This window comes from Hyla sarda, unplaced genomic scaffold, assembly GCF_029499605.1.
Source record: "Hyla sarda isolate aHylSar1 unplaced genomic scaffold, aHylSar1.hap1 scaffold_326, whole genome shotgun sequence".
Taxonomy (NCBI): domain Eukaryota; kingdom Metazoa; phylum Chordata; class Amphibia; order Anura; family Hylidae; genus Hyla; species Hyla sarda.
In genome coordinates, this window is record NW_026609999.1 from 74617 (window position 1) to 99339 (window position 24723).

At 43.8% G+C, this 24723-nt stretch overlaps 1 protein-coding gene across 2 annotated transcripts; it reads right to left on the minus strand.

The window, feature by feature from the left end:
• Window positions 1-498: 498 nt before the first annotated feature.
• CHRNB1 (cholinergic receptor nicotinic beta 1 subunit) lies at window positions 499-24723 on the minus strand. Of its 2 annotated transcripts, XM_056553533.1 has the most exons (11): window positions 24580-24721; window positions 18062-18201; window positions 17889-17933; window positions 12902-13011; window positions 12714-12822; window positions 9624-9771; window positions 9357-9548; window positions 7224-7447; window positions 5980-6146; window positions 5719-5866; window positions 504-945 (listed from the first exon to the last, which is right to left on the minus strand). In XM_056553533.1, the coding sequence occupies exons 1-11, from the start codon at window positions 24632-24634 to the stop codon at window positions 805-807; spliced, it is 1479 nt and encodes a 492-aa protein (XP_056409508.1). In that variant the 5' UTR covers window positions 24635-24721; the 3' UTR covers window positions 504-804. The 2 variants fall into 2 exon arrangements, with proteins under 2 accessions (XP_056409509.1, XP_056409508.1); XM_056553534.1 differs by lacking the exons at window positions 12714-12822; window positions 12902-13011 and having other exon boundaries at window positions 499-945; window positions 24580-24723.

A 24723-nucleotide genomic window follows, 5' to 3' on the forward strand; every position in this document is an offset into this window, starting at 1 on the left:
GACGTCACCTGTAATCACCGGATGTAACTACAGTCAGAGAAGACGTCACCTGTAATCACCGGATGTAAATAAAGTAAGAGAAGACGTCACCTGCAATCACCGGATGTAACTACAATCAGAGAAGATGTCACCTGTAATCACCAGATGTAACTACAATCAGAGAAGATGTCACCTGTAATCTCCGGATGTAACTACAATCAGAGAAGACGTCACCTGTAATCACCGGATGTAACTGCAATCAGAGAAGACGTCACCTGTAATCACCGGATATAACTAAAATCAGAGAAGATGTCACCAATAATCACTGGATGTAGTTACTGGACTGGTGGAGAAGGCAGGGCATTGCTGGGGCCCATAGGAATCTAGTTTCCTTCCAGGGGGGAAAGGGGGAAATTTATGAGAAAGACAATGAACCACTGATTGCAAAGAGGCTTGAAGCCAGGACAATGACATACAAGAGGCTGGTGCCATCCCTACTGAACAGCCTGGTGGGATGTGATGTGGTAGACCGATATAGAGCCAAAGCAGGACTATGAGGATGTCTGTGCTCTGCGTCCATTCACAGGTGTTGTCTTTTCTGAATTTATTTGGTGGTATAGTCAATAGTAATATAACTGGACAAGAATGTATAAAGCATAAAAATTATTTATTAACTCAACGAAAGCCGCCAGACCAGGATCGGGTCATCATTTATGTGGAGGATCCTGTGGGCGAATGTCCAACATATGAGTAATGAACAATATGAGAGCAACATGGGAGTGATATCTGCCCCCCTTTATTGAGGGGTCACAGGGTATTACAGAATCAGGGAAACGGGGTGTCTGGTGGCCGGTTGAAGCTGGCATCCAGGAAGATGGTCAGGGTCCCCAGAGAGGTGAAAACGATGAAAGTCCAGAGAAAGAGGCGGTCGACCACCATGGCCACGTACTGCCAGTCCTCCTTCAGCTGCCAGAACAAAGAAAGGGGGATCAGCCATGGATTCTAATGTCCTCTAAGAGCTCTTAATAGCCATATAACCATAACCACAGAGCTCTATACGACTATATAACCATAACCACAGAGCTCTATGGGACCATATATAACCATAACCACAGAGCTCTATACGACTATATAACCAAAACCACAGAGCTCTATGGGACCATATATAACCATAACCACAGAGCTCTATACGACTATATAACCATAACCACAGAGCTCTATAGGACCATATATAACCATAACCACAGAGCTCGATAGGTCTATATAACCATAACCACAGATCTCTATAGGACCATATATAACCATAACCACAGAGCTCTATAGGACCATATATAACCACAGAGCTCTATAGGTCTATATAACCATAACCACAGAGTTCTATACGACTATATAACCATAACCACAGAGCTCTATGGGACCATATATAACCATAACCACAGAGCTCTATACGACTATATAACCATAACCACAGAGCTCTATAGGACCATATATAACCATAACCACAGAGCTCGATAGGTCTATATAACCATAACCACAGATCTCTATAGGACCATATATAACCATAACCACAGAGCTCTATAAGACTATACAACCATAACCACAGAGCTCTATAGGTCTATATAACCATAACCACAGAGCTCTATAGGTCTATATAACCATAACCACAGAGCTCTATACGACTATATAACCGTAACCACAGAGCTCTATAGGACCATATATAACCATAACCACAGAGCTCTATAGGACATATATAACCATAACCACAGAGCTCTATAGGTCTATATAACCATAACCACAGAGCTCTATAGGACATATATAACCATAACCACAGAGCTCTATAGGACATATATAACCATAACCACAGAGCTCTATAGGTCTATATAACCATAACCATAGAGATCTATAGGTCTATATAACCATAACCACAGAGCTCTATAGGACCATATATAACCATAACCACAGAGCTCTATAGGTCTATATAACCATAACCACAGAGCTCTATACGACTATATAACCATAACCACAGAGCTCTATGGGACCATATATAACCATAACCACAGAGCTCTATACGACTATATAACCATAACAACAGAGCTCTATAGGACTATATAACCATAACCACAGAGCTCTATATGACTTTATAACCATAACCACAGAGCTCTATACGACTTTATAACCATAACCACAGAGCTCTATACGACTATATAACCATAACCACAGAGCTCTATAGGACCATATATAACCATAACCACAGAGCTCTATAAGACTATATAACCATAACCACAGAGCTCTATAGGACCATATATAACCATAACCACAGAGCTCTATACGACTATATTACCATAACCACAGAGCTCTATAAGTCTATATAACCATAACCACAGAGCTCTATAAGTCTATATAACCATAACCACAGAGCTCTATACGACTATATAACCATAACCACAGAGCTCTATAGGACCATATATAACCATAACCACAGAGCTCTATGGGACCATATATAACCATAACCACAGAGCTCTATGGGACCATATATAACCATAACCACAGAGCTCTATAGGTCTATATAACCACAGAGCTCTATAAGTCTATATAACCATAACCACAGAGCTCTATACGACTATATAACCATAACCACAGAGCTCTATGGGACCATATATAACCATAACCACAGAGCTCTATACGACTATATAACCATAACCACAGAGCTCTATAGGTCTATAAAACCATAACCACAGAGCTCGATAGGTCTATATAACCATAACCACAGAGCTCTATAGGACCATATATAACCATAACCACAGAGCTCGATAGGTCTATATAACCATAACCACAGAGCTCTATAGGTCTATATAACCATAACCACAGAGCTCTATAGGACCATATATAACCATAACCACAGAGCTCTATACGACTATATAACCATAACCACAGAGCTCTATAGGTCTATATAACCATAACCATAGAGCTCTATAGGTCTATATAACCATAACCACAGAGCTCTATAGGACCATATATAACCATAACCACAGAGCTCTATAGGTCTATATAACCATAACCATAGAGCTCTATAGGTCTATATAACCATAACCACAGAGCTCTATAGGACCATATATAACCATAACCACAGAGCTCTATAGGACCATATATAACCATAACCACAGAGCTCTATAGGTCTATATAACCATAACCATAGAGCTCTATAGGTCTATATAACCATAACCACAGAGCTCTATAGGACCATATATAACCATAACCACAGAGCTCTATAGGTCTATATAACCATAACCACAGAGCTCTATAGGACCATATATAACCATAACCCCAGAGCTCTATGCCACTATATAACCATAACGACAGAGCTCTATATGACTATAAAACCATAACCACAGAGCTCTATAGGACTATATAACCATAACCACAGAGCTCTATATGACTATATAACCATAACCACAGAGCTCTATACGACTATATAACCATAACCACAGAGCTCTATAGGACCATATATAACCATAACCACAGAGCTCTATATGACTTTATAACCATAACCACAGAGCTCTATACGACTATATAACCATAACCACAGAGCTCTATACGACCATATATGACCATAACCACAGAGCTCTATACGACCATATAACCATAACCACAGAGCTCTATACGACCATATATAACTATAACCACAGAGCTCTATACGACTATATAACTATAACCACAGAGCTCTATACGACTATATAACCATAACCACAGAGCTCTATAGGACCATATATAACCATAACCACAGAGCTCTATACGACTATATAACCATAACCACAGAGCTCTATACGACTATATAACAATAACCACAGAGCTCTATAGGACCATATATAACCATAACCACAGAGCTCGATAGGTCTATATAACCATAACCACAGAGCTCTATACGACTACATAACCATGACCACAGAGCTCTATAGGTCTATATAACCATAACCACAGAGCTCTATGGGACCATATATAACCATAACCACAGAGCTCTATAAGTCTATATAACCATAACCACAGAGCTCTATACGACTATATAACCATAACCACAGAGCTCTATGGGACCATATATAACCATAACCACAGAGCTCTATAAGTCTATATAACCATAACCACAGAGCTCTATACGACTATACTACCATAACCACAGAGCTTTATAGGTCTATATAACCATAACCACAGAGCTCTATACGACTATACTACCATAACCACAGAGCTCTTTACGACTCTACAACCATAACCACAGAGCTCTATAGGTCTATATAACCATAACCACAGAGCTCTATGGGGACATATATAACCATAACCACAGAGCTTTATACGACTATACAACCATAACCACAGAGCTCTATATGACTATATAACCATAACCACAGAGCTCTATATGACTATATAACCATAACCACAGAGCTCTATACGACCATATAACCATAACCACAGAGCTCTATAGGTCTATATAACCATAACCACAGAGCTCTATACGACCATATAACCATAACCACAGAGCTCTATACGACCATATATAACCATAACCACAGAGCTCTATACGACCATACAACCATAACCACAGAGCTCTATACGACCATATATAACCATAACCACAGAGCTCTATACAACCATACAACCATAACCACAGAGCTTTATACGACTATATAACCATAACCACAGAGCTCTATACGACCATACAACCATAACCACAGAGCTCTATTAGACTATATAACCATAACCACAGAGCTCTATAGGACCATATATAACCATAACCACAGAGCTCTATACGACTATATAACCATAACCATAGAGCTTTATACGACTATACAACCATAACCACAGAGCTCTATATGACTATATAACCATAACCACAGAGCTCTATATGACTATATAACCATAACCACAGAGCTCTATACGACCATATAACCATAACCACAGAGCTCTATACGACCATATATAACCATAACTACAGAGCTCTATACGACCATATATAACCATAACCACAGAGCTCTATACAACCATACAACCATAACCACAGAGCTTTATACGACTATATAACCATAACCACAGAGCTCTATACGACCATACAACCATAACCACAGAGCTCTATTAGACTATATAACCATAACCACAGAGCTCTATAGGACCATATATAACCATAACCACAGAGCTCTATACGACTATATAACCATAACCACAGAGCTCTATACGACCATATATAACCATAACCACAGAGCTCTATACGACCATACAACCATAACCACAGAGCTCTATACGACTATACAACCATAACCACAGAGCTCTATATGACTATATAACCATAACCACAGAGCTCTATAGGACCATATATAACCATAACCACAGAGCTCTATGGGACCATATATAACCATAACCACAGAGCTCTATAGGACCATATATAACCATAACCACAGAGCTCTCTACGACCATATAACCATAACCACAGAGCTCTATACGCCATACAACCATAACCACAGAGCTTTATACGACTATATAACCATAACCACAGAGCTCTATACGACCATACAACCATAACCACATTGCTCTATATGACTATATAACCATAACCACAGAGCTCTATGGGACCATATACAACCATAACCACAGAGCTCTATACGACTATATAACCACAGAGCTCTATACGACCATATAACCATATATAAACAAAACCTCAGAGCTCTACAGTACTATAATAGTACTGGTACCCACAGCATCATAGTCTTCCTGTTCCTGCAGCTGCTGGGCGAGGTACCGGATGGCGCTGATCGCAGACTGTAGATCAGGGGGGAGAGTGAGTCCCAGACTGGGACCATCCAGGAACCATTTCATGTCTCTGGAGAACAGGTCCGCCTGGTACCTGTACGGAGAGAAGACAGAGGACCCCTAAGAGATCATCTGCACCATCACACAATATGGAGAAGATACCTTGGTTGTCTCCAGCACATGGGACCATTGATGTTCATTACTTACCGCTCTTGTTTGGGGAAGATAAAGTCATTTTCAGGCCGGCGTATAAAGTACTCGTCCGCATGTCGTGGAGCAGCGACTGTACGTAATAATGGTGAAGGGCTGACTAGAGGGGGTTCAGGTTTAGGGCGACTGATCCCAAGATAACGGGGCAGAAGAAGAATAAAGATCTAAGGGTACAAGATTGAGATCAATACAACACAAATGGAGAATGATGGCTCCCCCAACACCATATAATGATCTCCTCCAACACTATTTAATGGGCTCCCCAACACCATATAATGATCTCCTCCAACGCTATTTAATGGGCTCCCCAACACCATATAATGATCTCCTCCAACGCTATTTAATGGGCTCCCCAACACCATATAATGATCTCCTCCAACACTATTTAATGGGCTCCCCAACACCATATAATGGGCTCCCCCAATTCCATCGGAGTACATACTACAGGTATATGGCGAATATATATCATGGGCTCCCCCAACACCATCGAAGAACATACTACAGGTATATGCTGTATATATATATATATATATATATATATATATATATATAATGGGCTCCCCCAACACCATCAAAGTACATACTACAGGTATATGGCTTATTTAGATAGATATATATATATATATATATATATATATATATATAAAATGGGCTCCCCCAACACCATCAAAGTACATACTACAGGTATATGGCTTATTTATATATATATATATATATATATATAATGGGCTCCTCCAACACCATCGGAGCACATACTGCAGGTATATATAAAATGGGCTCCCCCAACACCATCGTAGTACAAACTGCAGGTATATGGCTCATATAGATAATGGGCTCCCCCAACACCATTGGAGAACATCCTGCAGGTACATGGCACATTTATATAATGGGCTCCTCCAACACCATCTGAGTACATACTACAGGTATATTACATATATATATATATATATATATATATATATATAATGGGCTCCCCCAACACTATCAGAGAACATACTACAGGTATATGGTATATACTGTATATAATGGGCTCCCCCAACACCATCGGAGTACATACTACAGGTATATGGTACATATATATATATATAATGGGCTCCCCCAACACCATCGGAGTACATACTACAGGTATATCACACATATATGTATATATATATATATATATAATCGGCTCCCCCAACACCATCGGAGAACATCCTGCAGGTAAATGGCATGTATATACGGTGTATATCTATAATGTATACCTGCCGCACCCACTGGGGCATATGGTGGGTGTTCGGAGAGCGGTGGTGCAGGTTCAGGACCACAACACTCAGGATGACAGAGAAGGTGACCAGGATCATGGTGAACATCAGATAGTTGACAATGATGGGAACGGCCAAAGACGTCTCCGGGACTTTATCAGCCAGAAGCAGCAAGAAGACAGTGAGGGTAAGGAGGGCAAAGATGGAGAGGGTCATCTTCTCACCTGGGGGGGGAGAAAAGTGAAGATACCCCAAATAGTCAATCAATGGGAAGATCATTGAAGTGTCACCATGATTCACCATGTACAGTCTGAGAAGATCATTGACTCCATTTCCAAGACATTGACTTGAAAATAACCTGGAGGCCTCATCATGATCATGATGTGGGTAATCATAATATTGGTGATCATAATGTGGGGGATGTGGGTAATGTGGGTGATCATAATGGGTGTTTGGGGTAATGTGGGTGATCAAAATGTGGGGGATCATATTGTGGGGGATCATAATGTGGGGGATCATAATGTGGGGGATGTGGGTAATCTTGGTGATCATAATGTGGGGGATGTGGGTGATCATAATGGGGGTAATGTGGTGATCAAAATGTGGGGGATCATAATGTGGGTGATCATAATGTGGGGGAATTTGGGAAATCTTGGTGATCATAATGTGGGTGATCATAATGTGGGGGATGTGGGTAATGTGGGTGATCATAATGTGGGTAATGTGGGTGATCATAATGTGGGGGATGTGGGTGATCATAATGTGGGGGATGTGGGTAATGTGGGTGATCATAATGTGGGTAATGTGGGTGATCATAATGTGGGGGATGTGGGTAATGTGGGTGATCATAATGTGGGGGATGTGGGTAATGTGGGTGATCATAATGTGGGGGATGTGGGTAATGTGAGTGATCATAAAGTGGGTGATCATAATGTGGGTGATCATAATGTGGGGGATGTGGGTGATCATAATGTGGGTAATGTGGGTGATCATAATGTGGGGGATGTGGATAATGTGGGTGATCATAATGTGGGGGATGTGGGTGATCATAATGTAGGGGAATGTGGGGAATCTTGGTGATCATAATGTGGGGGATGTGGGTAATGTGGGGGATCATAATGTGGGTGATCATAATGTGGGGTATGTGGGTAATGTGAGTGATCATAAAGTGGGTGATCATAATGTGGGGGATGTGGGGGATCATAATGTGGGGGATGTGGGTAATGTGGGTGATCATAATGTGGGTAATCATAATGTGGGGGATGTGGGTAATGTGAGTGATCATAATATGGGGGATGTGGGTAATGTGGGTGATCATAATGTGAGGGATGTGGGTGATCATAATGTGGGGCATGTGAGTAATGAGGGTGATTATAATGTGGGGGATGTGGGTAATGTGGGTGATCATAATGTGGGGGATATGGGTAATGTGGGTGATCATAATGTGAGAGATGTGAGTAATGTGGGGGATCATAATGTGGGGGATGTGAGTAATGTGGGGGATCATAATGTGGGGGATGTGGGTAATGTGGGGGATCATAATGTGAGAGATGTGAGTAATGTGGGGGATCATAATGTGGGGGATGTGGGTAATGTGGGGGATCATAATGTGAGAGATGTGGGTAATGTGGGTGATCATAATGTGGGGGATGTGGGTGATCATAATGTGGGGGATGTGGGGGATCATAATGTGAGAGATGTGAGTAATGTGGGTTATCATAATGTGGGGGATGTGGGGGATCATAATGTGGGGGATGTGGGTAATGTGGGGGATCATAATGTGAGAGATGTGGGTAATGTGGGTGATCATAATGTGGGGGATGTGGGTGATCATAATGTGGGGGATGTGGGGGATCATAATGTGAGAGATGTGAGTAATGTGGGTTATCATAATGTGGGGGATGTGGGTGATCATAATGTGGGGGATGTGGGCAATGTGGGTGATCATAATGTGGGGGATGTGGGTAATGTGGGGGATCATAATGTGGGGGATGTGGGCAATGTGGGTGATCATAATGTGGGGGATGTGGGTGATCATAATGTGGAGGATCTTAATGTGGGGGATCCACCTTCTCATTGACACAACTTGTTCACGCCTCTCAAAAATCAACCAAAAATATCAACCATTATTACCTGCATCCGGTGGCAGATAGAAAACAAAGATGGCCAGGATGGTAATGAGGATACATGGGACGATGATGTTGACGATATAGAACAAGGGTTTCCGGCGGATCACCAAATAAAAGGTGATGTCCTCGTAGGTCGGGTCTGTGGGTAGAGTGTTCTTCCGAGAAGAGCGGTGTCGGATCTCCCACTGGCCGTTCTCTGCAGGTAAAAGAGTGTGGTGAGACTTGGACTATGGATCCGCCGGACTTCGGCTCACAATGAAGACCTTCTCACCTGTGAAGGTGTTTGGGTAGATGACCACTTGAGTTATTTCCTTTCCTTTGGGGTCTCGGGGATGCTCCAGCGTGATCTCCTCGGCGTCGTAGGTCTGAGAGCGGAACACCATGCTGCAGTTCTGCCAGTCGAAAGGAAAGTACTCGACCTAAACGGCGACATCAGGATGATCGGTGACCATTGACCGGTGACCATTGACCGTGATCGGTGACCATTGACCGTGATCGGTGACCATTGACCGTGATCGGTGACCATTGACCATGATCGTTGACCATTGACCGTGATCGGTGACCATTGACCGTGATTGTTGACCATTGACCATGATCGTTGACCATTGACCATGATTGGTGACCATTGACCGTGATCGGTGACCATTGACCATGATCGGTGACCATTGACCATGATCGGTGACCATTGACTAACATATATGGGACTGTATTGATGTCTGGTCACTTATCCTTGTAATAAGTGACCTACGTACGTGTTCACACATTCAGGTTTTTAGATGTTTAAATACAAAGACTGGACTAAAAAGAGACACTCGAGTGTTTGGTTACGGTCCTCCATCTTTGACGTTGGCCTCAATTACTCCATCTAAAAACTTTAATTAGGGTTGCCACCTCGCTGGTATTTTACCGGCACAGGCGGTATTTTGGCCACCCTGATGGTACCAGCCATGCAATGGTATTTATCCAACCAATCCTCCAACTCCAGGAATGTTGCACCATATACTATACTAGTGTTTCCCAACCAGAGCGCCTACAGCTGTTGCAAAACTACAACTCCCAGCATGCACGGACAGCCATTGACTGTCCGGGCATGCTGGGAGTTGTAGTTTTGCAACAGCTGGAGGCACCCCTGGTTGGGAAACACTGACCTTTACTATATATTACTATATAGTCCAACATGCTGGGAGTTGAAGTTTTGCAACAGCTGGAGGCACCCCTGGTTGGGAAACACAGACCTATACTATATACTACTATATAGTCCAACATGCTGGGAGTTGTAGTTTTGCCACAGCTGGAGGCACCCCTAGTTGGAAAACATTGACCTATACTATATACTACTATATAGTCCAACATGCTAGGAGTTGTAGTTTTGCAACAGCTGGAGGCACCCCTGGTTGGGAAACACCGACCTTTACTATATACTACTATATAGTCCAATATGCTGGGAGTTGAATGTTTTGCAACAGCTGAAGGCACCCCTAGTTGGGAAACATTGACATATACTATATACTACTATATAGTCCAACATGCTGGGAGTTGTAGTTTTGCAACAGCTGGAGGCACCCCTGGTTGGGAAACACTGACCTATACTATATACTACTATATAGTCCAACATGCTGGGAGTTGTAGTTTTGCAACAGCTGGAGGCACCCCTGGTTGGGAAACACTGACCTATAATATATACTACTATATAGTCCAACATGCTGGGAGTTGTAGTTTTCATTTGGGGGCAGCTGCTGAGCCACAGGCTGTATCAGGGCATGCTGGGAGTTGTAGTTAGTAACTAACTGCAGCTCCCTAATTTAATAAAAAAAAAAAGCGATGAAAAAGTCATCGAAACATAAACGCTCCTGTTAAAAACTACAGATCGGGGGGCAAAAAATGACCCTCACACAGGCCCGTGTACGGAGAAAAAAAAAAGTTATAGGGGTCAGAATAGGACAAAATTCCTCCCCCCGCATATGTGTAACCTGTGATCTGACGCATATATAATTAATTATGCAAATAAGCATGGCAGGGATTTTTTTTTTTGTTGCAAGAAAGGTGGCGACCCCTAACTTCAATGTGGGACACACCCTAAGTGATGTGATAGATGGTTATCGGCGGGTGCCAGGGGTCCTGTGGGGGCCGGGGCATCCTGTGGGGGTCGGGGGGTCCTGTGGGGGTCGGGGGGTCCTGTGGGGGCCGGGGGATCCTGTTGGTGCCAGGGGATCCTGTAGGTGTCGGGGGGTCCTGTGGGGGAGGGGGGTCCTGTGGGTACCGGGGTTTCTGTGGGTGCCGGGGGTCCTGTGGGGGCCGGGGCATCCTGTGGGGGTCGGGGGGTCCTGTGGGGGTCGGGGGGTCCTGTGGGGGCCGGGGGATCCTGTTGGTGCCAGGGGATCCTGTAGGTGTCGGGGGGTCCTGTGGGGGAGGGGGGTCCTGTGGGTACTGGGGTTTCTGTGGGTGCCGGGGGTCCTGTGGGTGCCTGGGCGTCCTGTGGGTGCCTGGGCATCCTGTGGGGTGCCGGGGATCCTGTGGGGGTCGGGGGGGGGGTCCTGTGGGGGCCGGGGGGGTCCTGTGGGGGAGGGGGGGTCCTGTGGGGGCTGAGGGTCCTGTGGGGGCTGGGGGTCCCTGTGGGTACCGGGGTTTCTGTGGGTGCCGGGGGTCCTGTGGCTGCCGGTGGTTCTGTGGGTACCGGGGTTCCTGTGGGTACTGGGGTTCCTGTGGGGGCTGGGGGTCCTGTTGGTGCGAGGGGTCCTGTGGGTGCCAGGGGTCGTGTGGGTGCCGGGGGTCCTGTGGGTGTCGGGGGTTCTGTGGGTACCAGGGGTCCTGTGGGGGCTGGGGGTCCTGTGGGTGTCGGGGGTCCTGTGGGGGCTGGGGGTCCTGTGGGTGTCGGGGGTTCTGTGGGTGCTGGAGATCCTGTGGGTGTCAGGGGTCCTGTGGGTGCCGGAGGTCCTGTGGGTGCCGGAGGTCCTGTGGGTGTCGGGGTTCCTGTGGGGGACGGGGGTCCTGTGGGTGCCGGGGGTTCTAGGGTGCCGGGGATTCTGTGGGTGCTGGAGGTCCTGTGGGTGTTGGGGTTCCTGTGGGGGCCGGGGGTCCTGTGGGTGCTGGGGGTTCTAGGGTGCCGGGGGTTCTGTGGGTGCTGGAGGTCCTGTGGGTATTGGGGGTCCTGTGAGGGTTCTGTGGGTGCCGGGGGTTCTGTGGGTGTCGGGGGTCCTGTGGGGGTCCTGTGGGTGCCGGGGGTTCTGTGGGTGTTGGGGGTCCTGTGAGGGTTCTGTGGGTGCCGGGGGTTCTGTGGGTGTCGGGGGTCCTGTGAGGGTTCTGTGGGTGCCGGGGGTTCTGTGGGTGTCGGGGGTCCTGTGGGGGTCCTGTGGGTCCTCACCACGATGCTGCAGCTGCTGTGGTATAGGGCCGGCGGGTGCCACGTCACATTGCCTTGCCAGTTCACTAGGACTTCCACCTGTAACGCAACCTCAAATACTCCGTCATTGCTGCCGAAACAGAAGGAAAAGGCAATAAGAGGGTGCGGGGGTCAGAGTGCCTCCATCTTTACACCCCCCACATACTCACTTGTTTATTAGGACAATATCCGGCTTCCACACATCCTCGGAGGGGAACCTCAGGGTCTCGATGCCGTTGTATTGTTTGGGGTCCCAGGTCAGTCGGAGATCATTCCAAGCCTGGACAAAGCAAGAGATCAGATCAGACCCAACTTTCTAAGGACACAGAACGTATGGGGTATGTCCATGGACCCAACTTCCTAAGGACACAGAACGTATGGGGTATGTCCATGGACCCAACTTCCTAAGGACACAGAACGTATGGGGTATGTCTATGGACCCAACTTCCTAAGGACACAGAACGTATGGGGTATGTCTATGGACCCAACTTTCTAATGACACAGAACGTATGGGGTATGTCCATGGACCCAACTTTCTAATGACACAGAACGTATGGGGTATGTCCATGGACCCAACTTCCTAAGGACACAGAACGTATGGGGTATGTCCATGGACCCAACTTCCTAAGGACACAGAACGTATGGGGTATGTCCATGGACCCAACTTTCTAAGGACACAGAACGTATGGGGTATGTCCATGGACCCAACTTCCTAAGGACACAGAACGTATGGGGTATGTCCATGGACCCAACTTCCTAAGGACACAGAACGTATGGGGTATGTCCATGGACCCAACTTTCTAAGGACACAGAACGTATGGGGTATGTCCATGGACCCAACTTCCTAAGGACACAGAACGTATGGGGTATGTCCATGGACCCAACTTTCTAATGACACAGAACGTATGGGGTATGTCCATGGACCCAACTTCCTAAGGACACAGAACGTATGGGGTATGTCCATGGACCCAACTTTCTAAGGACACAGAATGTATGGGGTATGTCCATGGACCCAACTTTCTAAGGACACAGAATGTATGGGGTATGTCCATGGACCCAACTTTCTAAGGACACAGAACGTATGGGGTATGTCCATGGACCCAACTTCCTAAGGACACAGAACATATGGGGTATGTCCATGGACCCAACTTCCTAAGGACACAGAACGTATGGGGTATGTCCATGGACCCAACTTTCTAAGGACACAGAACGTATGGGGTATGTCCATGGACCCAACTTCCTAAGGACACAGAATGTATGGGGTATGTCCATGGACCCAACTTCCTAAGGACACAGAACATATGGGGTATGTCCATGGACCCAACTTCCTAAGGACACAGAACGTATGGGGTATGTCCATGGACCCAACTTCCTAAGGACACAGAACGTATGGGGTATGTCCATGGACCCAACTTCCTAAGGACACAGAACGTATGGGGTATGTCCATGGACCCAACTTCCTAAGGACACAGAACATATGGGGTATGTCCATGGACCCAACTTCCTAAGGACACAGAACGTATGGGGTATGTCCATGGACCCAACTTCCTAAGGACACAGAATGTATGGGGTATGTCCATGGACCCAACTTCCTAAGGACACAGAATGTATGGGGTATGTCCATGGACCCAACTTTCTAATGACACAGAACGTATGGGGTATGTCCATGGACCCAACTTCCTAAGGACACAGAACGTATGGGGTATGTCCATGGACCCAACTTCCTAAGGACACAGAACGTATGGGGTATGTCCATGGACCCAACTTTCTAAGGACACAGAACGTATGGGGTATGTCCATGGACCCAACTTCCTAAGGACACAGAACGTATGGGGTATGTCCATGGACCCAACTTCCTAAGGACACAGAATGTATGGGGTATGTCCATGGACCCAACTTCCTAAGGACACAGAACGTATGGGGTATGTCCATGGACCCAACTTCCTAAGGACACAGAACGTATGGGGTATGTCCATGGACCCAACTTCCTAAGGACACAGAACATATGGGGTATGTCCATGGACCCAACTTCCTAAGGACACAGAACGTATGGGGTATGTCCATGGACCCAACTTCCTAAGGACACAGAACGTATGGGGTATGTCCATGGACCCAACTTCCTAAGGACACAGAATGTATGGGGTATGTCCATGGACCCAACTTCCTAAGGACACAGAACGTATGGGGTATGTCCATGGACCCAACTTCCTAAGGACACAGAATGTATGGGGTATGTCCATGGACCCAACTTCCTAAGGACACAGAACGTATGGGGTATGTCCATGGACCCAACTTCCTAAGGACACAGAATGTATGGGGTATGTCCATGGACCCAACTTCCTAAGGACACAGAACGTATGGGGTATGTCCATGGACCCAACTTCCTAAGGACACAGAACGTATGGGGTATGTCCATGGACCCAACTTCCTAAGGACACAGAACGTATGGGGTATGTCCATGGACCCAACTTTCTAAGGACACAGAACGTATGGGGTATGTCCATGGACCCAACTTTCTAAGGACACAGAACGTATGGGGTATGTCCATGGACCCAACTTCCTAAGGACACAGAACGTATGGGGTATGTCCATGGACCCAATTTCCTAAGGACACAGAACGTATGGGGTATGTCCATGGACCCAACTTCCTAATGACACAGAATGTATGGGGTATGTCCATGGACCCAACTTCCTAAGGACACAGAACGTATGGGGTATGTCCATGGACCCAACTTCCTAAGGACACAGAACATATGGGGTATGTCCATGGACCCAACTTCCTAAGGACACAGAATGTATGGGGTATGTCCATGGACCCAACTTCCTAAGGACACAGAATGTATGGGGTATGTCCATGGACCCAACTTTCTAAGGACACAGAACGTATGGGGTATGTCCATGGACCCAACTTCCTAAGGACACAGAACGTATGGGGTATGTCCATGGACCCAGCTTCCTAAGGACACAGAACGTATGGGGTATGTCCATGGACCCAACTTCCTAAGGACACAGAATGTATGGGGTATGTCCATGGACCCAACTTTCTAAGGACACAGAACGTATGGGGTATGTCCATGGACCCAACTTTCTAAGGACACAGAACGTATGGGGTATGTCCATGGACCCAACTTCCTAAGGACACAGAACGTATGGGGTATGTCCATGGACCCAACTTCCTAAGGACACAGAACGTATGGGGTATGTCCATGGACCCAACTTCCTAAGGACACAGAACGTATGGGGTATGTCCATGGACCCAACTTCCTAAGGACACAGAATGTATGGGGTATGTCCATGGACCCAACTTCCTAAGGACACAGAACGTATGGGGTATGTCCATGGACCCAACTTCCTAAGGACACAGAACGTATGGGGTATGTCCATGGACCCAACTTCCTAAGGACACAGAATGTATGGGGTATGTCCATGGACCCAACTTCCTAAGGACACAGAACATATGGGGTATGTCCATGGACCCAACTTCCTAAGGACACAGAACGTATGGGGTATGTCCATGGACCCAACTTCCTAAGGACACAGAACGTATGGGGTATGTCCATGGACCCAACTTTCTAAGGACACGGGGAGATTTACCAAATTCTGTCCAGAGGAAAAGTTGCCCAGTTGCCCATAGCAACCAATCAGATCGCTGCTTTCATTTTAAACAAGGCCTCTGCAAAATGAAAGTAGTAATCTGATTGGTTGCTATGGGCAACTGGGCAACTTTTCCTCTGCGCAGGTTTAGTATAGGCAATGGCCGCTATTTATCCAACCAATCCTCAAACTCCCGAAATGTTGCATCATATACTATACCAGGGTTTCCCAACCAGAGCGCCTCCAGCTGTTGCAAAGCTACAACTCCCAGCATGCCGTTGGCTGTCTGGGCATGCTGGGAGTTGTAGTTTTGCAACAGCTGGAGACACCCCTGGTTGGGAAACATTGACCTATACTATATACTACTATATACTCCAACATGCTGGGAGTTGTAGTTTTCTTTTGGGGGCAGCTGCTGAACCACGGGCTCTCAGGGCATGCTGGGAGTTGTAGTTTTTCATTCGGGGCAGCTGCTGAGCCGCAGGCTGTATCAGGGCATGCTGGGAGTTGTAGTTTTTTGTTTGGGGCAGCTTGGGGTATCAGGGCATGCTGGGAGTTGTAGTTTTTTGTTTGGGGCAGCTTGGGGTATCAGGGCATGCTGGGAGTTGTAGTTTTTTGTTTGGGGCAGCTTGGGGTATCAGGGCATGCTGGGAGTTGTAGTTTTTTGTTTGGGGCAGCTTGGGGTATCAGGGCATGCTGGGAGTTGTAGTTTTTTGTTTGGGGCAGCTTGGGGGTATCAGGGCATGCTGGGAGTTGTAGTTTTTTGTTTGGGGCAGCTTGGGGTATCAGGGCATGCTGGGAGTTGTAGTTTTTGTTTGGGGCAGCTTGGGGTATCAGGGCATGCTGGGAGTTGTAGCTTTTTGTTTGGGGCAGCTTGGGGTATCAGGGCATGCTGGGAGTTGTAGTTTTTTGTTTGGGGCAGCTTGGGGTATCAGGGCATGCTGGGAGTTGTAGTTTTTTGTTTGGGGCAGCTTGGGGTATCAGGGCATGCTGGGAGTTGTAGCTTTTTGTTTGGGGCAGCTTGGGGTATCAGGGCATGCTGGGAGTTGTAGTTTTTTGTTTGGGGCAGCTTGGGGTATCAGGGCATGCTGGGAGTTGTAGTTTTTTGTTTGGGGCAGCTTGGGGTATCAGGGCATGCTGGGAGTTGTAGTTTTTTGTTTGGGGCAGCTTGGGGTATCAGGGCATGCTGGGAGTTGTAGTTTTTTGTTTGGGGCAGCTTGGGGTATCAGGGCATGCTGGGAGTTGTAGTTTTTTGTTTGGGGCAGCTTGGGGTATCAGGGCATGCTGGGAGTTGTAGTTTTTTGTTTGGGGCAGCTTGGGGTATCAGGGCATGCTGGGAGTTGTAGTTTTTTGTTTGGGGCAGCTTGGGGTATCAGGGCATGCTGGGATTAAAAAAAAGCGATCAAAAAGTCACAAAAAATCTAAACAAAAATGGTCGTGTTAAGAACTACAGATCGGGCGTCAGAATAGGATAAAATGTCCTCCACATGTACCCTGTGATGTCACGCATGCATAATGAATTATGTAAATTAGCATGGCCGGTAAGGTGGCGACCCCACGTACCAGGTTCATGAAGCCCTTAGTGGTCAGCTCTTCATCCTTCTCATTCTACAGGAAAGAAAGGAAATGTTAGTGTCAGGGCCACGTACGGTCCACGTCGTCACATCATGGCACCACACGAGGCCTGGGGCGGTACTATAGGAAAGGGCGCTGCCCTCTAGTGGCCGGGTATTTACCACGCTGATGATTTGGGACAGAACCATCCCCACTTGGACGGACACCTTCTCCTGGGGGCTCCTCGTGGGCCGGACATGGATGTTGTAGTTTTCAAATAACTTGTCCCTCAGGGTTCCCTCAGGGTTAACAGCGCCGACCCCTGACAGGAATAAATGGGTCACATGATCACCATATGGGGGAAGGAGACAACAACATTATACACTCAACAGTATTATGGTCGGGACATGTTGGGGGTTGTAGTCCTCTATGTATACAGTATAATAGAGATGTATTATGGTCATGTTGGGGGTTGTAGTCCTCTATGTATACAGTATAATAGAAGTGTATTATAGTCATGTTGGGGGTTGTAGTCCTCCATGTATACAGTATAATAGAGATGTATTATAGTCATGTTGGAGGTTGTAGTGCTCCATGTATACAGTATAATAGAGATGTATTATAGTCATGTTGGGGGTTGTAGTGCTCCATGTATATAGTATAATAGAGATGTATTATAGTCATGTTGGGGGTTGTAGTTCTCCATGTATACAGTATAATAGAGATGTATTATAGTCATGTTGGGGGTTGTAGTGCTCCATGTATATAGTATAATAGAGATGTATTATAGTCATGTTGGGGGTTGTAGTTCTCCATGTATACAGTATAATAGAGATGTATTATAGTCATGTTGGGGGTTGTAGTGCTCCATGTATACAGTATAATAGAGATGTATTATGGTCATGTTGGGGGTTGTAGTTCTCCATGTATAAAGTATAATAGAGATGTATTATAGTCATGTTGGGGGTTGTATTCCTCCATGTATACAGTATAATAGAGATGTATTATGGTCATGTTGGGGGTTGTAGTCCTCCATGTATACAGTATAATAGAGATGTATTATGGTCATGTTGGGGGTTGTAGTGCTCCATGTATACAGTATAATAGAGATGTATTATAGTCATGTTGGGGGTTGTATTCCTCCATGTATACAGTATAATAGAGATGTATTATAGTCATGTTGGGGGTTGTATTCCTCCATGTATACAGTATAATAGAGATGTATTATGGCCATGTTGGGGGTTGTAGTATTATATGTGTAGTGTATAATAGAGATGTATTATGGTCATGTTGGGGGTTGTAGTCCTCTATGTATACAGTATAATAGAGATGTATTATAGTCATGTTGGGGGTTGTAGTATTATATGTGTAGTGTATAATAGAGATGTATTATGGTCATGTTGGGGGTTGTAGTTCTCCATGTATACAGTATAATAGAGATGTATTATAGTCATGTTGGGGGTTGTAGTGCTCCATGTATACAGTATAATAGAGATGTATTATGGTCATGTTGGGGGTTGTATTCCTCCATGTATACAGTATAATAGAGATGTATTATGGTCATGTTGGGGGTTGTAGTCCTCTATATATACAGTATAATAGAGATGTATTATGGCCATGTTGGGGGTTGTAGTCCTCTATGTATACAGTATAATAGAGATGTATTATGGTCATGTTGGGGGTTGTAGTCCTCCATGTATACAGTATAATAGAGATGTATTATGGTCATGTTGGGGGTTGTAGTCCTCCATGTATACAGTATAATAGAGATGTATTATGGCCATGTTGGGGGTTGTAGTCTTCCATGTATACAGTATAATAGAGATGTATTATGGTCATGTTGGGGGTTGTAGTCCTCTATATATACAGTATAATAGAGATGTATTATGGCCATGTTGGGGGTTGTATTCCTCCATGTATACAGTATAATAGAGATGTATTATGGCCATGTTGGGGGTTGTAGTCCTCCATGTATACAGTATAATAGAGATGTATTATAGTCATGTTGGGTGTTGTAGTCCTCTATATATACAGTATAATAGAGATGTATTATAGTCATGTTGGTGGTTGTAGTCCTCCATGTATACAGTATAATAGAGATGTATTATAGTCATGTTGGTGGTTGTAGTCCTCCATGTATACAGTATAATAGAGATGTATTATGGTCATGTTGGGGGTTGTAGTCCTCTATGTATACAGTATAATAGAGATGTATTATGGTCATGTTGGGGGTTGTAGTCCTCTATGTATACAGTATAATAGAGATGTTTTATGGTCATGTTGGGGGTTGTAGTCCTCTATGTATACAGTATAATAGAGATGTATTATGGTCATGTTGGGGGTTGTAGTCCTCTACATATACAGTATAATAGAGATGTATTATGGTCATGTTGGGGGTTGTATTCCTCCATATATACAGTATAATAGAGATGTATTATGGTCATGTTGGGGGTTGTAGTCCTCTATATATACAGTATAGTAGAGATGTATTATGGTCATGTTGGGGGTTGTAGTCCTCTATGTATACAGTATAATAGAGATGTATTATGGTCATGTTGGGGGTTGTAGTCCTCTATGTATACAGTATAATAGAGATGTATTATGGTCATGTTGGGGGTTGTAGTCCTCCATATATACAGTATAATAGAGATGTATTATGGTCATGTTGGGGGTTGTAGTCCTCCATATATACAGTATAATAGAGATGTATTATGGTCATGTTGGGGGTTGTAGTCCTCCATATATACAGTATAATAGAGATGTATTATGGTCATGTTGGGGGTTGTAGTCCTCTATATATACAGTATAGTAGAAGTGTATTATAGTCATGTTGGGGGTTGTAGTCCTCTATATATACAGTATAGTAGAGATGTATTATGGTCATGTTGGGGGTTGTAGTCCTCTATATATACAGTATAGTAAAGATGTATTATAGTCATGTTGGGGGTTGTAGTCCTCTATATATACAGTATAGTAGAGATGTATTATAGTCATGTTGGGGGTTGTAGTATTATATGTGTAATGTATAATAGAGATGTATTATAGTCATGTTGGGGGTTGTAGTCCTCTATGTATACAGTATAATAGAGTTGTATTATAGTCATGTTGGGGGTTGTAGTGCTCCATGTATACAGTATAATAGAGATGTATTATAGTCATGTTGGGGGTTGTAGTCCTCCATGTATACAGTATAATAGAGATGTATTATAGTCATGTTGGGGGTTGTAGTCCTCCATGTATACAGTATAATAGAGATGTATTATAGTCATGTTGGGGGTTGTAGTCCTCCATGTATACAGTATAATAGAGATGTATTATGGTCATGTTGGGGGTTGTAGTCCTCTATGTATACAGTATAATAGAGATGTATTATGGTCATGTTGGGGGTTGTAGTCCTCTATGTATACAGTATAATAGAGATGTATTATGGTCATGTTGGGGGTTGTAGTCCTCCATGTATACAGTATAATAGAGATGTATTATGGTCATGTTGGGGGTTGTAGTCCTCCATGTATACAGTATAATAGAGATGTATTATGGTCATGTTGGGGGTTGTAGTCCTCTATGTATACAGTATAATAGAGATGTATTATGGTCATGTTGGGGGTTGTAGTCCTCCATGTATACAGTATAATAGAGATGTATTATGGTCATGTTGGGGGTTGTAGTCCTCCATGTATACAGTATAATAGAGATGTATTATAGTCATGTTGGGGGTTGTAGTCCTCTATGTATACAGTATAATAGAAGTGTATTATAGTCATGTTGGGGGTTGTAGTCCTCTATATATACAGTATAATAGAGATGTATTATAGTCATGTTGGGGGTTGTAGTCCTCTATATATACAGTATAATAGAGATGTATTATAGTCATGTTGGGGGTTGTAGTCCTCTATGTATACAGTATAATAGAGATGTATTATGGTCATGTTGGGGGTTGTAGTCCTCTATGTATACAGTATAATAGAGATGTATTATAGTCATGTTGGGGGTTGTAGTCCTCTATGTATACAGTATAATAGAGATGTATTATGGTCATGTTGGGGGTTGTATTCCTCCATGTATACAGTATAATAGAGATGTATTATGGTCATGTTGGGGGTTGTAGTCCTCCATGTATACAGTATATTAGAGATGTATTATAGTCATGTTGGGGGTTGTATTCCTCCATGTATACAGTATAATAGAGTTGTATTATAGTTATGTTGGGGGTTGTAGTGCTCCATGTATACAGTATAATAGAGATGTATTATAGTCATGTTGGGGGTTGTAGTCCTCCATGTATACAGTATAATAGAGATGTATTATAGTCATGTTGGGGGTTGTATTCCTCCATGTATACAGTATAATAGAGATGTATTATGGTCATGTTGAGGGTTGTAGTCCTCCATGTATACAGTATAATAGAGATGTATTATGGTCATGTTGGGGGTTGTAGTATTGTATGTGTAGTGTATAATAGAGATGTATTATAGTCATGTTGGGGGTTGTAGTCCTCCATGTATACAGTATATTAGAGATGTATTATAGTCATGTTGGGGGTTGTATTCCTCCATGTATACAGTATAATAGAGATGTATTATAGTCATGTTGGGGGTTGTAGTCCTCCATGTATACAGTATAATAGAGATGTATTATAGTCATGTTGGGGGTTGTAGTCCTCCATGTATACGGTGTAATAGAGATGTATTATGGTCATGTTGGGGGTTGTAGTTCTCCATCTATACAGTATAATAGAGATTTATTATGGCCATGTTGGGGGTTGTAGTCCTCTATGTATACAGTATAATAGAGATGTATTATAGTCATGTTGGGGGTTGTAGTTCTCCATGTATACAGTATAATAGAGATGTATTATGGTCATGTTGGGGGTTGTAGTCCTCTATGTATACAGTATAATAGAGATGTATTATAGTCATGTTGGGGGTTGTAGTCCTCTATATATACAGTATAATAAAGTTGTATTATGGTCATGTTGGGGGGTTGTAGTCCTCCATGTATACAGTATAATAGAGTTGTATTATGGTCATGTTGGGGGTTGTATTCCTCCATGTATATAGTATAATAGAGTTGTATTATGGTCATGTTGGGGGTTGTAGTCTTCCCTGTATACAGTATAATAGAGATGTATTATGGTCATGTTGGGGGTTGTAGTCCTCCATGTATACAGTATAATAGAGATGTATTATAGTCATGTTGGGGGTTGTAGTCCACCATGTATACAGTATAATAGAGATGTATTATGGCCATGTTGTGGGTTGTAGTTCTCCATGTATACAGTATAATAGAGATGTATTATGGTCATGTTGAGGGTTGTAGTCCTCCATGTATACAGTATAATAGAGATGTATTATGGCCATGTTGGGGGTTGTAGTCCTCTATGTATACAGTATAATAGAGATGTATTATGGTCATTTTGGGGGTTGTAGTCCTCCATGTATACAGTATAATAGAGATGTATTATGGTCATGTTGGGGGTTGTAGTCCTCTATATATACAGTATAATAGAGTTGTATTATGGTCATGTTGAGGGTTGTAGTCCTCCATGTATACAGTATAACAAAGTTGAATTATGGTCATGTTGGGGGTTGTAGTTCTCCATGTATGCAGTATAATAGAGTTGTATTATGGTCATGTTGGGGGTTGTAGTCCTCTATATATACAGTATAATAGAGATGTATTATGGTCATGTTGGGGGTTGTATTCCTCCATGTATACAGTATAATAGAGATGTATTATAGTCATGTTGGGGGTTGTATTCCTCCATGTATACAGTATAACAAAGTTGAATTATGGTCATGTTGGGGGTTGTAGTTCTCCATGTATACAGTATAATAGAGATGTATTATGGTCATGTTGGGGGTTGTAGTTCTCCATCTATACAGTATAATAGAGATGTATTATGGTCATGTTGAGGGTTGTAGTCCTCCATGTATACAGTATAACAAAGTTGAATTATGGTCATGTTGGGGGTTGTAGTCCTCCATGTATACAGTATAATAGAGTTGTATTATGGTCATGTTGGGTAGTTCTCCATCTATACAGTATAATAGAGATGTATTATGGCCATGTTGGGGGTTGTAGTTCTCCATGTATACAGTATAATAGAGATGTATTATGGTCATGTTGTGGGTTGTAGTTCCCCATGTATACAGTATAATAGAGATGTATTATGGTCATGTTGGGGGTTGTATTCCTCTATGTATACAGTATAATAGAGATGTATTATGGTCATGTTGGGGGTTGTAGTTCTCCATGTATACAGTATAATAGAGATGTATTATGGCCATGTTGGGGGTTGTAGTTCTCCATGTATACAGTATAATAGAGATGTATTATGGTCATGTTGGGGGGTGTAGTCGTCCATGTATATAGTATAATAGAGATGTATTATGGTCATGTTGGGGGTTGTAGTCCTCTATGTATACAGTATAATAGAGATGTATTATGGCCATGCTGGGGGTTGTAGTTCTCCATCTATACAGTATAATAGAGATGTATTATGGCCATGCTGGGGGTTGTAGTCCTCTATGTATACAGTATAATAGAGATGTATTATAGTCATGTTGGGGGTTGTAGTTCTCCATCTATACAGTATAATAGAGTTGTATTATAGTTATGTTGGGGGTTGTAGTCCTCTATGTAGTGTTATTCTATAGTTAGATGATGATGGGAGTCGTAGTGTAATGTCCACTCGTACCTTGTAGTATGGCAGACAGCAGTGTAAGGGTGAGCGCTCCCCAGGTCTCCTCCATGACTGTGGTCTCTCTGGGCGGTCTCACGGCGATCTCTCTCTCTCTCTCTCTCTCTCTCTCTGGCTGCAGCTGCCGGACGCGTCTCTGAT

Excerpts from the sequence above, each read along its gene's own strand:
- CHRNB1 (XM_056553533.1), bottom strand. The coding sequence starts at position 24,634 with ATGGAGGAGACCTGGGGAGCGCTCACCCTTACACTGCTGTCTGCCATA. Across the intron at positions 12,823-12,901 it reads GATATTGTCCTAATAAACAA|CAATGACGGAGTATTTGAGG; the intron begins GTGAGTATGTGG and ends CTGTTTCGGCAG. Across the intron at positions 946-5,718 it reads AACAGGAAGACTATGATGCT|CTGAAGGAGGACTGGCAGTA; the intron begins GTGGGTACCAGT and ends TTGTTCTGGCAG.